Here is a 12,734-nt window from a genome sequence, read left to right on the forward strand (position 1 = left end):
AAAAGAGCTAAAATCTTCTCTGGTTCATGAATTACCTATTGTTCTAGTAGCTTAAAAAAGTTGGTTTTCAACTTGCATCTCAAGCATAAAAATCTTATAAACACTGTACTGATGGCACTAAGTCCCTTGATGATTTCTATAAAACATTTGTACTTACAGTTGTTTATAAGGTTATCTCCATTCTCCTTATTCAATTCTGAAATGAAAAACAAGAAAATACACTGAGGATATTTCACAATGCTATGTGAAATATATGAGATTTAAGACAGACTCCTTGTATCAACAAACAAATGAAATTACTTATATTGCTGCTTGTAGTAACAGTATGGTAAAAAGAGTAATTTGCTCTACTGAGTAAGTCCTGTTATGCTTCTGTTCCTCACTCAAAGTGCAAGGCCAAAGGATGCATTTTTCTTGTCTTAACTCAAAGCTAAAAAAAAAAAAGCAGTTGACTAAATAGGCTCAAATAACATCTGTATGTGCTGGAGCCTATGCAATACTGAAGCGTATATGCGTATGATGACATTCATTATGACAAGGCAGTCACAAATCCTCAGTACTGGGCTTGACTGGAGCTAAACTGTAATGTTATTGATTTCTTCCCTGCAAAATAACCCGCTGACAGATTCTGGTGGTAGACAAGGACAGACTCTTCTGAGAAGATTAGTGTACAAGGAATGTTTGGTTATTAATGCTTGCTACAGCAATCTGGCAAATAATACGCAAAGGAAACGACATATGATGGAAAAAGCAACCATCTCAGCCTTGCATTTTTTAAAACAGCTTGAGGACTTCACATTTAAGAACCTGGTGATACAGCTTCCTCTCCAATTCACTGTCTGCCTTAGCAAAGTCATCTGTGAACCTGGGTTACCAAGGTGGGTCTTTTTTCAATGAATTACATTGACCTGTTGTATCAAAGCCAGGTCACACACAGAGATCTTCTGACACACAGAGCAGAGTTCACATATATATAAACTTTAGCTCTCTTAATGCTACTACTTCTTTCAGGTTCCTGAGTGCCAGCCAGTAAGGCAATATGGCTTGCCCACACCACAAGTCTGAAAAAAGAAAACAGAAATTGCACATATTTGCACAGTTAAGTGAAACTCATTACACTGAACTAGGAAAGTATGAGGAACAAATTCCAAGCTATAAACAAAAACCTAAGCCACTTGCCTGTGAGTTTAATGGTAGACTGGTCAACATTCAAGAACGTTGAGCTTGTTTCAAGCCTTCTACGTAACACACTGTTGACATGACTCCAGCTTGTTGCCTTACTGTCAGCTGAGGCAAATTTAAATACCAGAGCAACAGATACAAGCACTCCACCAGGATCTGGGCTGCAAACCAACATAAACAAAGTGGTGTCATCTCTTTGTCCACTAAGTTTCTGTGTCCTGCTTTGTGATGTCTGCCTTCCTTATATGGGAACAGGTCTGGTCTGCGCTGATGTGCAGAATGAATAGCATAGCTGTACACAAGCAAGGTAGGATGATGTATGTCAGCAGGCAGCAAAAGGCCTGGTTTATATTATAACAAGATCAGAGAGAATCTTCTGGGAGGAGAGGAAGGATCACTCCCTTTAGTGTCTATGCAGCTTAGTCCTTAGACCTACAGAAATTAAAAAGATCTTCTGATATTTCTTTACATTAAAATTACTTGTTGGTTTATGAGGAAGTTCCTTTGGATCCAGAGAAAAACATCTTAATAGTTTGTGTTATCAGAACAAGGCATGATCACTTAATATCAGTATAAAATATGAAGACCAATACTTCAGACAAACAGTCTAAAGGAAAACCAAAAGAAACCTAGAAGCAAAGACAGCAGAGATGCAGGTAAGCTGACTCAGTGCTCAATTGCATGAGATAAGGTGTCTCTAGTGAAAGTTTAGAGGCAGTGCACTGTTCAGCCAGCCTAAAAAGTAAAGAGGTTGCTTGAAGTCTACTGAAATTTTATAAGTTCAGTTAATACGGAGTATGGGAGGCTTACAGAAGAAACCAGCAGTGGAAAAAAAATGTCAAACAACTTAAAGAAATAACCACATAGACACAGGTCAAAGCAAGAGAGACTTTCTACATGAGTCACTAGTGATAGGAAAAGGAGGAACAGTTTCAAAAAAATGAAGAGAAACTTAGGCTAGATGACAAGAGGAAATTCTTTACACAGATTGTGTTGAGGCAGTGGAACACGTTGCCCAGAGAAGCTGTGGATGTCCCATCCCAGAGATGTTCAAAGCCAGGCTGGATGGGGTAATGCACTGCCTGCTCCAGTGGGTGGCTAATCTGCCCATAATAGGAGGCTGGGACTGAATGGTCTTTAAGGTACCTTCTAATCCAAGTCTTTCTATGATTCTAAGAGAGTCCCAAAGTGCTGTGGAAAAGGACATTCGCAGGAAGCACGGCATTCTTCGCTGTCCAGGGAAAAATATTCCACAGCAGATTTGGGCCTTCCAGAAATGTATCTACTCCAAACCCAAATCACGTGACAAAGAGGGAAGTGATGGTTCTTACCACTGACAGAAATACATGCATGAAGAAAGGAGACTAGTAAAGTCTCACAGAACCTCCATATCCATATGCCTCACTTGCCTCCTTTCCTCTCTCTGCAGATACCTCACACTGGAATTTATTCCTTCATATCTTTGCAGAGAGGGGGGAGAATAGTCACCTCCTCCTATATACTATACAGGGTGGTAAATACCAGCTTGAGTTTCTACAGAAAACATGATGTGGAATAAAGAGCTGACGGGATCACTCAATCGCTTAACTAGCAGCGAAGGCTGGGTTCACCTAACAATTCATTACTGCATCACAGCCACAAAGAACTAGTGTTCAGGTAATCAATCTGCAGAAGTATATGGCCAATTTTCTCTTCCTTCCTGATCTCTGAAGTAGCCCGAGTCCTCAAAAATGTTCAAAGTTCAGAAGGAAAGTGACAACAAGCCAAGACTTAAGATATCCAACTAGCATGATCCAAGCATAAGCAACCATGTACATTCCCTACGGTCAAGGGGTAGGAAAGAATTATATTTATCACATTTCTGCTTGCTCCTGACCTTCATGTTACTTACCTTAGAGCGACAACATGGGATCTAATGTACTTGCGGCTCAGAAAGGACCCCTTAAATACTTTAGACATCTGTTAAAGGAAAAGAGTATATCAAAATCCACTTGTAATACATGCATCCTCTCAAACTGAAACAGTTTGTGAACCCCTAATACACAAAAACTGCCTTTAGAGCCCCATTTCTACAGAGCTACTGCTGAACTTCATTGGAGATTCCAGAATTAAACAGTTGAGTTAGCAAATTCTGCTCTCTGTTCTACTCTCCAGGCACCTTTTCAATTACAATTGCTGGAACAGACAGCACACATGCTTACTATCTGCTTGCACACAGCAAGGTCTCTTTACTACTACAGTAATATTTAAAAGACAAAGCTGACAAGTTTACAGTGGAGCAGAGAAGAACTGCTTGTATAATTCCTCCTTTCTGAGTGCAGAGACAGCAACAAGGAATTTAACACTCCCTGTTGAAAGCTAGTGTCAGAAGATGACTGGGGAGGGTATAAAGATGACTGGAAGATGACTAAGAAGGTTGCATAGAAGACTGAGTCAGATTCTTTTCAGCGGTGTCCAGTGGCAGGACAAGAAGCAATGAGGATTAACTGTCTGAATCTATGATTCTACAATCTAGGGTGAATTTGTCCTGAGCCAAATCACGTAACAGCTCCCAAAAAGACATGCAGTCCCAACTTTCTGCTTTAAATAAGTTACCAGGACTTCTTTTGCTATTTTGTCTGTATAAGCCTTTCTTACTGTACTTTGTGCACCTTAGAAGTATTTTTTGTCTCTTTTCTGTACCACCCCAGTTTTCTGGTGTCTTTGCTGAAAGAAAAAGAATGCTATGCTAAGCAACAGTACGGCTGCCAGTATGCACGTGCAGGGCAAACAACCTCTTACAGCTCTAGTTTTATACCCTATATAGACCCAACTGGAACACTGCATCACAGAGTTTAAACTGTTCCTCTGCTGGGCAGTTGAGCTTTTAGTTACTGATTTCCACAGTATAGTCCTTATTTAATAGGGATGACCTGCAATTTTAATGCCCAGAATCTTTAAGTACAATAAGTCATGGCATTGGAATTGCTAGGGTACAATCCACATCACCAGCCAACAAAGAATGTCCTCCACCAGTCGAATGCTATTCCTGCACTGATTACGTCCATGACTGCTTCCAAATCCTCCTTGATTTGGTGTAACGGTGTACAGGATCATTCACTGCTCTCTGTGCAAGTCCTGTGCAACTGTGGCAAAACCACTAAGCTCTTAATAGTAGTTAGGCATCTAAATCCTGATTATTTTTAAGAGAACTAAACATTTAATACTGATAAACTCAGCCTTGATCACATTGTGCTGTTTTTCCCCATCCACCCTAAGCACCAAAACCACCACCAAGCTGCTCTACAAGATTTGGAAAGATAGGTACCACAGGAAAAACTGCAAGGGATGCAGACACCATGATGCCGAGAGCCATATGCATGACAGACTTTCAGTAGAGTTCTTCCACCCCAGCAATCTCCTTTATTTCCCAAGCATTTAAAATTTAACATTGTCATTGACAGTTTCTCTGTTGGCAGTAGCAAACTGAGTAGGCTAAACCATTAAGCATAGGTGAATGGCAGAGCCAGAGAAAAGACTCCACTTACTCCAATATTTAATTCTCCTACCTTCTGCCCTTGGAATAGCCCGATATAGTCTACATAATCTAGGTACATGAGCATGAAGCACAATCACCCCTGACTCTTATTTCCAATCACACAATTGTATGACTCTTCACCATATGCCAGATAGAGACAGAGAAACAACTTAGTTTACCGTGGTTTCAATCTCTTGGCTCAAGTATCTGAACTCCTCCGTTGTTTGCCTTCCATACTGAGGATCATATGGGACATTGGTGATAAGGAAAGTTGCATTGTAATATCGGTCCTGATCTACATAAGAGAGGAAGAGAACAAGTTGCTTCATTCCTTCAGTACGAATCAGACACACATAGTTCTGTGCAGGGCATGGCACAAGACTCCCAGGCTCTGGTTGCAACATTATCAGCTGTGGCCAGACTCTGGACAGCATAGTGAGGCAAGGTGGATCTGGGACATCTTGCCACACCACACAGCTAAGGACTTACTTCCACCTTTACAACCATCCCAAGCAGCTCTAAATTACATCCACTACAAATCTTCTCTGAGGACCATCAGACTAGATGCCTTCTGGCATATTCCTGTCCCTCAGAGGCAGGTGGCCCTCCCAGAGCTGTTCACATTCATTCAGCAGCTGGGTTAAGTTTAAAATTTGTCTTTCGGGTGAAGGCTGATGGCCCTTACGATACAGAATTAGCAAAAAGCTATTTGCAAAAATAAGCTACAGCTCTGCCACTACATTGTCTAGCATCCTTTGATTATCCATGGCCTCGCTGAATCTTGGTGAGCAAAGTCAGCAACACAGCTAGTTCTGTCACAGCAGGAATTAATTTCAAAACCCCTCACCTCCCTGCAGTAGACTGAGAAGAGAGTGGCATCACTCAATTACTAGTGAAACAGAGTCCTTGGCAATCAGGACTCCAGAAAACCCAAACCTCTCTTTTTTTGTAATGATGTACCCAGATTGTTTCTGCAAAAACCTTGTTCAAGACCAAGATTACTACGCATACAACACCTGAGTGTTAAGACATACTTCTGGGCTTCCACACAACACACAGTTACTGCCTAACCATGGATAACAGCGGAGGTAGCAGGGCAAGACAAACTGAAGAATGGACAAACTTTAAATCCCCATTCAAGTAAGTGATATTTTAAGTATTCTTGACGGATTTTCAGTCAATATAGGACTTTAACAGGATCTAATAAGTTCCCATGCAGATTCTATACCCGCAGTGGATTTCATACTTAAATAACTGGGCAGGACTACAACAACAAGTGAAACACAATAGATACTCAAGACAACAAAGATAATGCACTTACAATGGCACAAAAAATAAGAAATCAAGCCAATGATGAGAGCCAAACCAATTATCACTGACACAATGATGACAGCTATCTTCCATGGCTTCACATTCCTCCCTCCTGAGTCCATCTGAGTCAATATCTGCACTGGAAAAGAAAAAATGTAAAAATTCAACTCTATTAGAAACACAATGGCATATCCTGAGCAAAACTGTACCTGGCCCTACTTAACTCAGCTCACTGACACAGACTCACAGAAGCAGGTAGGTTGGAAAGGCCCCTGAATGCCAGGGGTCTGAACTTCTCAAACAAGCTCCCATTAGAGCAGGTTTCCCCAAGTTTTATCAGGTTTTTAGTATCTCCAAGGACAGAGATCCCATAGCCCCTCAGGATCCTTGTTCAGACTGTGATCACCCTCCTCACAGCAAAAGCTTTTTTCTTTATATTTAGTAAGAATCTCCTGTATCCCAACTTGCCTTCATTATCTCACATCCACCTCTGAGAAAAGCCTCAAGTATAGTGCAGTTATCTCTAGGAGAGACTATTTCCCATCAAGAAATATTACACAGATTTCAAGTGCAGTTGGCTGCCCATACAGGTGCTTAAACTGAACTTGACTGTAATAATTCCTGACTGATGTGGTAACTTCTGCACTCTGAGAAATAAGAGATGCCATAAAACACAGTTTTGAGTTATTTTTCACTGTTATGAGTAGTAACATGTATTGGTCTCCTACCGGGTTTGGGTTTCTTCTCACCAAAAGCATGCATACATTGTAAGAGACAGTGTTGTGGCTCCTGCCAGACAATCTGACAGAGAGGAGAGAAATACCTACTAACATGTCAATACATGGCAACAAGACCCAGTCTTAGTGACGCACTAAAAGCCCACAACAGACCTGTGAACCTGACTCACATATGGATAAAGGAAGAATGAGCCTTTTCCTTCCATTTATTTCCTCTGGTGCCGCATTAGGGAAGAGAACACTAGGAAAACTGCATCTTTGCACATGTTGCTGTACAATGATGCAAAGCCTTAACTGCAGTTATTTCAGAACCCTAGTAATTCTACAGTGTACTATGTACTTGATCTCAAGCCATGCATTGAGTCTCTGCATTGTGGTTGGCATTAGTACAAGTTGTTAGAAGAACATATGGAATAATTCCTCAAAGTGACTGAAGTGAAACACAACAATAGCAAGCTCTGAGGAGGAGGCACTTAGCTGACTAGTCACCATACTGTTTTATTACCACTAAACCAGGTTTGCATTTCCTGTGGGTCAGACACACTTGATGTTATACTCCCCCTTTTCAGGCTTTTGGCATAGTCATTTCTGAACAACACCCGAGAAGAAAGGAGTAGTAATGAGCAGACAGGCAGAGAGATGGAGGGTTCACATCTTTTCTCACCATGAGGTAACAGGGCAGCACAGTGAAAGCAAAAATGAGCCAGCAGAGCAGAATAACACCAAAACCTGCCAGTTGCTTAAGATGTGCACTCAGAGGACAGACCAGCAGTGAAGGAAAAGGCACAATGCACAGACCTATGACAGCAAAGAATAGTGAAGTTCGGGGAGTGTGAAAGGAGTTCTATGCTCCGCCTTAAGGGCAAGAAAGTTGAGCAAAGCTATGAGGAAGGCAAGGCAGGAAACACAAATCAGGAAAAGAAAAAAAAAAATGTTAGAGCCACAAAAGAAGCTGAGATGTCTGCTCACAGAGTTGTTCAGCAAGAGAAGGGGTAGTTGAAAACAACTCACACAGTAATCTCCTCATCAAAAAGCTTGGTTTTAGCTAGCGAGTGTTGGCACATATCCCAGAGTGTTTCTTAAGAAGGGAAGCAGGAAAGCTTTTATGCTCTCAAATAGGTGGTGTTCACTGCTAAGTTTTGTTGCAAAGGTTTTCTGCAAATCTACTCATCTTTCCACTAGACAGGCTTAGTTTCTGTTGGAAGGTCTGCGCAAAGCAGATTGTACAGCATGTGAGAGCTGCCTCAAAGTCTGAGCTAGTCAAGATTGCTTTCTATGGAATCTCCAGGTTGCAGTGGCACATAGTATTCAGTCCTAAGAAAATAGTTTAAAGGAAGCACTTAATATATTTCTATATTCATATGGGTTGTTACTTTGTATATAGACATACAAACTAAAGCAGAAACACCTCTTCAAATCCCAGTTTCCTCTCTTTAGAAGGATGCTCTTATCTCCACCTTGCTAAAAAAAAGAACAGAGACAAGAGAAATCATTTGTGGAGTAAAAATGTCAAGTTCCACCACCTCCTCATGTTTACAGCTGCCAGTATACACCCTTCAGCTGTGCTGCTCAAGTGCAGGACCTAGATAACTAAGCAGCATTTATCATTTCTGTTCACTTCAGCAGCAGAACTGCTATCACCAGCTGTGCAAAGGCAATGGGAAGGAAAAGCTCTCTGTTTAGAGCTTTATAAGAAATAATCTTTAGCCATCCATTCCAGGAATCAAACAGCAGACAAAACATGGCCTCATTTGTCCCAAAAGCAGCTATAATCTTTGAAGAAAAGCTCGAGTACAGGCAGCACTAAGCATGTACTGCTTGCACTGGAGCAGCACATGCCAAGGCTGACTACAATGTTAGGAAGAGCCAGTTCTTGTTCAGATTACGTCCACTCTGCATATTCAGTCAGTAATCACACATTACATCACCAACTAGCTCCTTCTCTCCTCTAGTCTTTTTGCTATTATATCATGAAGTGCAGGATTCTCATGCTTTACAAGAATAACCACCTGGCAGGGACTCCTGTGCCTTGGACTGCTGTCTTTGTAGTTAAATAGTTCAGTGGCAGGTGGACCCCTATGTTCAGGGATCAAAATCTGCATGATCTTCTCTACGCTTCAGTCACCAAAACTCTGCTCCACCCTACTACACACCCTTGGCTAAAGAAACAGTGACTCCTCTGTGGTGCTGAAGAATGCAGAGGCAGAGATGACCCGATCACCTTCATTTACAGATGCATCTTTTCCTTATAACATACATCGATATATATTTTTATTATTTTTTTTACTGTCCAAACTACAGCAACCTGCCATTTTGTTCTCAGGAGAGAAATCCAAGAGAATTCAGGAAACACCAATAGACTCGTCCTCCAGCACAGCAGCCACTTTAGTAAGAGCATGAAAATAACCTTAATTCCTCAAAAGTAATCCTTGAGAGATCTCCACTTGGAAGGCTGAGTCTTCCCTGCTTTGAAAACTACCTCCTCACAGTCTATATCAGGAGGCTTTTGGTCTGTACTATACAGCAAAAAGTTTCAGAACAAAACTCTTAGTGAGACTATGAACGAACACCAGACCTCCTCTAGCAGTCAGTGCTCATTTAAAAACCACTTCATTTCCAAGAAGACCACAATGATCCAGTGACTGTAGTGCCTGACAAGCTCTTGTCATGGTTCATTAGGTCTGCAAATGTGAACTATTATTCTCATACTTTACACATCTTTGCTCTGCACCAAAGAAAGCATTTTGATGGTTAAAAAGTTATCACATATGGAAAAAAAGCCATCCAAATGAACTTCAGAAATAACTTAGTTCTATATAAACACATCTTTAATGTGTTTATACGTATATAACAAGCTCTGATATAGGATATTTTAAAAATAAGTGAAATGTAGCAAGAAAAAGCTGTATTAATAGTTACTGACACATCATGAAACACTAATATTGAAATTTTACTGGAGTACAAGTCTGATCTTCCTTGTAAAATCAGTGAGAGAATGGATAGCATTTCAAGTTGCCATCTTTTCTAGTTGAACTGCTGTGCTTAACCAGAAGCCTCTATAACATCAGTTCCAAAAAACTGATCTTTGTTAAATGGAAAACAGTTCAGACAAAGAAAGGAAGTCAAATTGTCACCTATGTCCTGGGAAAAGGGACTAGGTACTGGGTTAGCAGGGAAGGTTGCCCTACTATGTTTTAGGAATCTGCCCTTGATTTTTTCTCATCTCTTAACCTAAGCCTTCATAGCACTTCTTACCTATATTTGCTTTCAAATGGGTCCAACATTACTGATTTTTTTTTAAGCAACATTACTTATTCAAAGTGTTCTGCCAAGTTTGGCATAGAATAGATCATATCAGCCCTTCCATTTTGCCATCTGATCTGCTATTGTCTTCCTATAATACGTTTAGTTCAATTCCTGCTCAATGATATTGCAGCACTCTCAGAAAAGAACGTGGTCTGCAAACATGCTGATGAGGGTCTCTCCATACTTAAGGCATGCCCAGTTTTCCATTCTAGGATTCAGGCACAGTCCCACAATCACTCCAATCACTCTTCATAGAAATGGGGGTGTTTCACAAGACAACTGAATAAACTTACCTGCTGGCTCAGTAAGTGCAACATTAAACTATATCCCTGAAGCAACTTTCTTTGGCAGGATGATTGGAATGGCAGCATCTAGAGTATGTCTGGTTAACCCCAGGAGACCAGTAGCAAAAGCACATGGCCACACTAACAATGTTTAATTCCACTCCTACCTCTGCCATAAGCAATTGCATCAATCTAGTGCTTTTCTTCTACTTCTTCTCTTAACTGCCCAACTCTGCTAAGGTCTTGTTGCTTCTCAAGAACTCTCTATAGCTAGGCAAAGACAACAGCTTGTCTTTGCAGCAAGATTCAAGAGCAGCAGTTAGCCTCTGGCATGAAATCTAAGACAACAAAAAATGCTGCTCATACAGTCTTCCCTGATTATTCAATCAACTCTGCAATCACCACAAAGCATTGTTTTGTTTCTTTTTCTCATCCATTTTGTGTATAGCTTTTAGGAGATTGTAAGTTCTTTAACTGTTGGGATAGACCCTGCCTACCATATTTGTACACAAGTATGTGTACAATCTGTGAGACATAACAAGGCTAACAACTGAAATGAACTTGATTAATAACATTTTTCTCTAATTGATTGTCACAAACAACATCTTGGGAAAGACTCTCCTGTTCGTAACAAGTTTTAGGAGAATTAAGAAGGTACATCCTCAAGGACTTTACAGCGTGCATGAAGGTACGCAAAGTCACTATAGTGTAAGGGAAATTAAGTACTTGGCTACTGAACACAATCAGTTTACAATATGGTTCTGCAACTTCTACATCATTTTATACTTTGGCCATAGGCTACTGCCTTATTCTATTAGTTCATCAGTTTCAGAATATAGCAGTAGGTTTCTGGTTTTCAGCTTTTGAAAAGAACTCTATCTGCCATTCCTCCCCTTTTCACATTACTCCAGTAGAGAAATACTAGACAAATAGTTATAGTATCCGTTTTTTTCTGCCAGACTTTCATTCCAAGATAGGGTGGTGAAACAGTGTGGTACAAGATTTGGTACACTTCCAAAAGGATTCTGCACATATTAACACTTCACTGACTGCAAAAAACTCCACTAAAGTAAACAGAAACACAAGAAGCTACTTTTATGACTTCAATCTACTTACCATCCATACCACGCTGCCAGCAATTGCGACTTCAACACATTAACTGCAGCAGCAAGAAGTGTAGATCAGAGTTACAGTGTAGTGAGAGAGTTCTCACTTGCCCCCCACAATCCCCTGTGGCCATGGACCACCTTGCCTTATCACTGTACCACACTGTAGAGGAGCCAAGGAGTTCTTGGAAAATGAACGCTTTTTGGGTGAGGAGAAAGGGGGAAGTATAATGATTACTGTTGCATAAAAGGTAGCCCAAATCAGAAATTAGCTCAGAACTAGAGCCATTCATTCTCCAACCCCCACCTTGGTCAAAGCCCAGAAATTGCCCCAAAAATCCATATGCTATGTAACCATGCTGCACAAACCACCGAGTAGCAAGTTAGTTGGCTGTAGCACTCACCTTTGAGTACCAGTGAGAGATCAGGAAGAGGGTCTTTTGTCTGAGAGATGTACCGTCCTGAACTCCACAACACACTGTGCGGCATCTCAGCATAGACTTGAGGCTTTATCGCTTGAATTAGGAAAGAAAGGAGTCATAGGCAAGTCAGAACAAACAAGTCCAGCAAGTCTCAGTGACAGAGGCTTACCCAGTAGCATGATTCCTCCCCTAAAACAATAACAGTACACTTCTTTCATCACACCTTTCATCCAGGAATCCCAAAGCCTTTTCAGAGCATTAACTACACGCCCTGCAACACCCCAAATCAGAAGAGACATGAAAATTCTGTGAGGATACAAAACTTATTTCCTTCTTTGGTATAATTAAAAAAACAAACAAACAGAAATTATAGTCAGGACCAGTACGAAAGAGTTGCTTGTGTTAGAGAGAGTGTTCAATCTGAGGTCAGATAAAGAGCTGATGCGTATTGATGAAGGCTCAGCTGCATTTGCCCCAGCTGCCTTGAAAGGTACTGTTTGGCCAGATAAGAACTTCTGTGTAGTTGTTATTATGAGGACAAGTCTGTGATTCTTCCCTAGCTTCTTAGATGTTGATTTTGATTGAGACCTCCTAGCCACAGACATGTAACCTAGAAGACTTTTTCCAAGATGGACATGTGGTATTCATGTCTACATAGGCATTTCTACTTGTGCTAGTTATGGCAAGTTAATTGTGAAGTCAATTATCACAAGCACAAACTAACCTAAGGTAGCATTTCTCAATTTGTACTCAATTTTAAGTTCATTAAATTTACTCAAAAACATATATGCCCAGACAACCTTATGCACAGATTTGTTCTAGAAAGCCAATTTAGAAGACAGAACATCAGACAAAGAGGTTTGTGTATG

At 40.7% G+C, this 12,734-nt stretch overlaps 1 protein-coding gene across 8 annotated transcripts in view; it reads right to left on the reverse strand.

Moving 5' to 3' along the window:
• The window catches only part of LOC100548849 (transmembrane protease serine 11E-like), a 42,997-nt gene that overhangs the window by 5,967 nt on the left and 24,296 nt on the right, over window positions 1-12,734 (reverse strand). For 3 of the 8 annotated variants that reach the window (XM_031553077.1, XM_019614709.2, XM_019614707.2), the window contains 6 exons: window positions 11,848-11,958; window positions 6,021-6,144; window positions 4,879-4,994; window positions 3,074-3,141; window positions 1,180-1,343; window positions 158-196 (listed from right to left, as the gene is read on the reverse strand). In XM_031553077.1, the coding sequence (XP_031408937.1) occupies window positions 158-196; window positions 1,180-1,343; window positions 3,074-3,141; window positions 4,879-4,994; window positions 6,021-6,144; window positions 11,848-11,940 (604 nt within the window). In that variant the 5' untranslated portion in view covers window positions 11,941-11,958. Of the gene's footprint in view, window positions 1-157; window positions 197-1,179; window positions 1,344-3,073; window positions 3,142-4,878; window positions 4,995-6,020; window positions 6,150-7,411; window positions 7,688-8,137; window positions 8,209-11,453; window positions 11,497-11,847; window positions 11,959-12,734 lie in introns of those variants that run through there. The other 5 variants (XM_019614711.2, XM_019614712.2, XM_019614718.2 and 2 more) reach the window with 4 other exon arrangements.

The sequence above is a fragment of the Meleagris gallopavo genome, chromosome 4 (assembly GCF_000146605.3).
Source record: "Meleagris gallopavo isolate NT-WF06-2002-E0010 breed Aviagen turkey brand Nicholas breeding stock chromosome 4, Turkey_5.1, whole genome shotgun sequence".
Classification (NCBI taxonomy): Eukaryota; Metazoa; Chordata; class Aves; order Galliformes; family Phasianidae; genus Meleagris; species Meleagris gallopavo.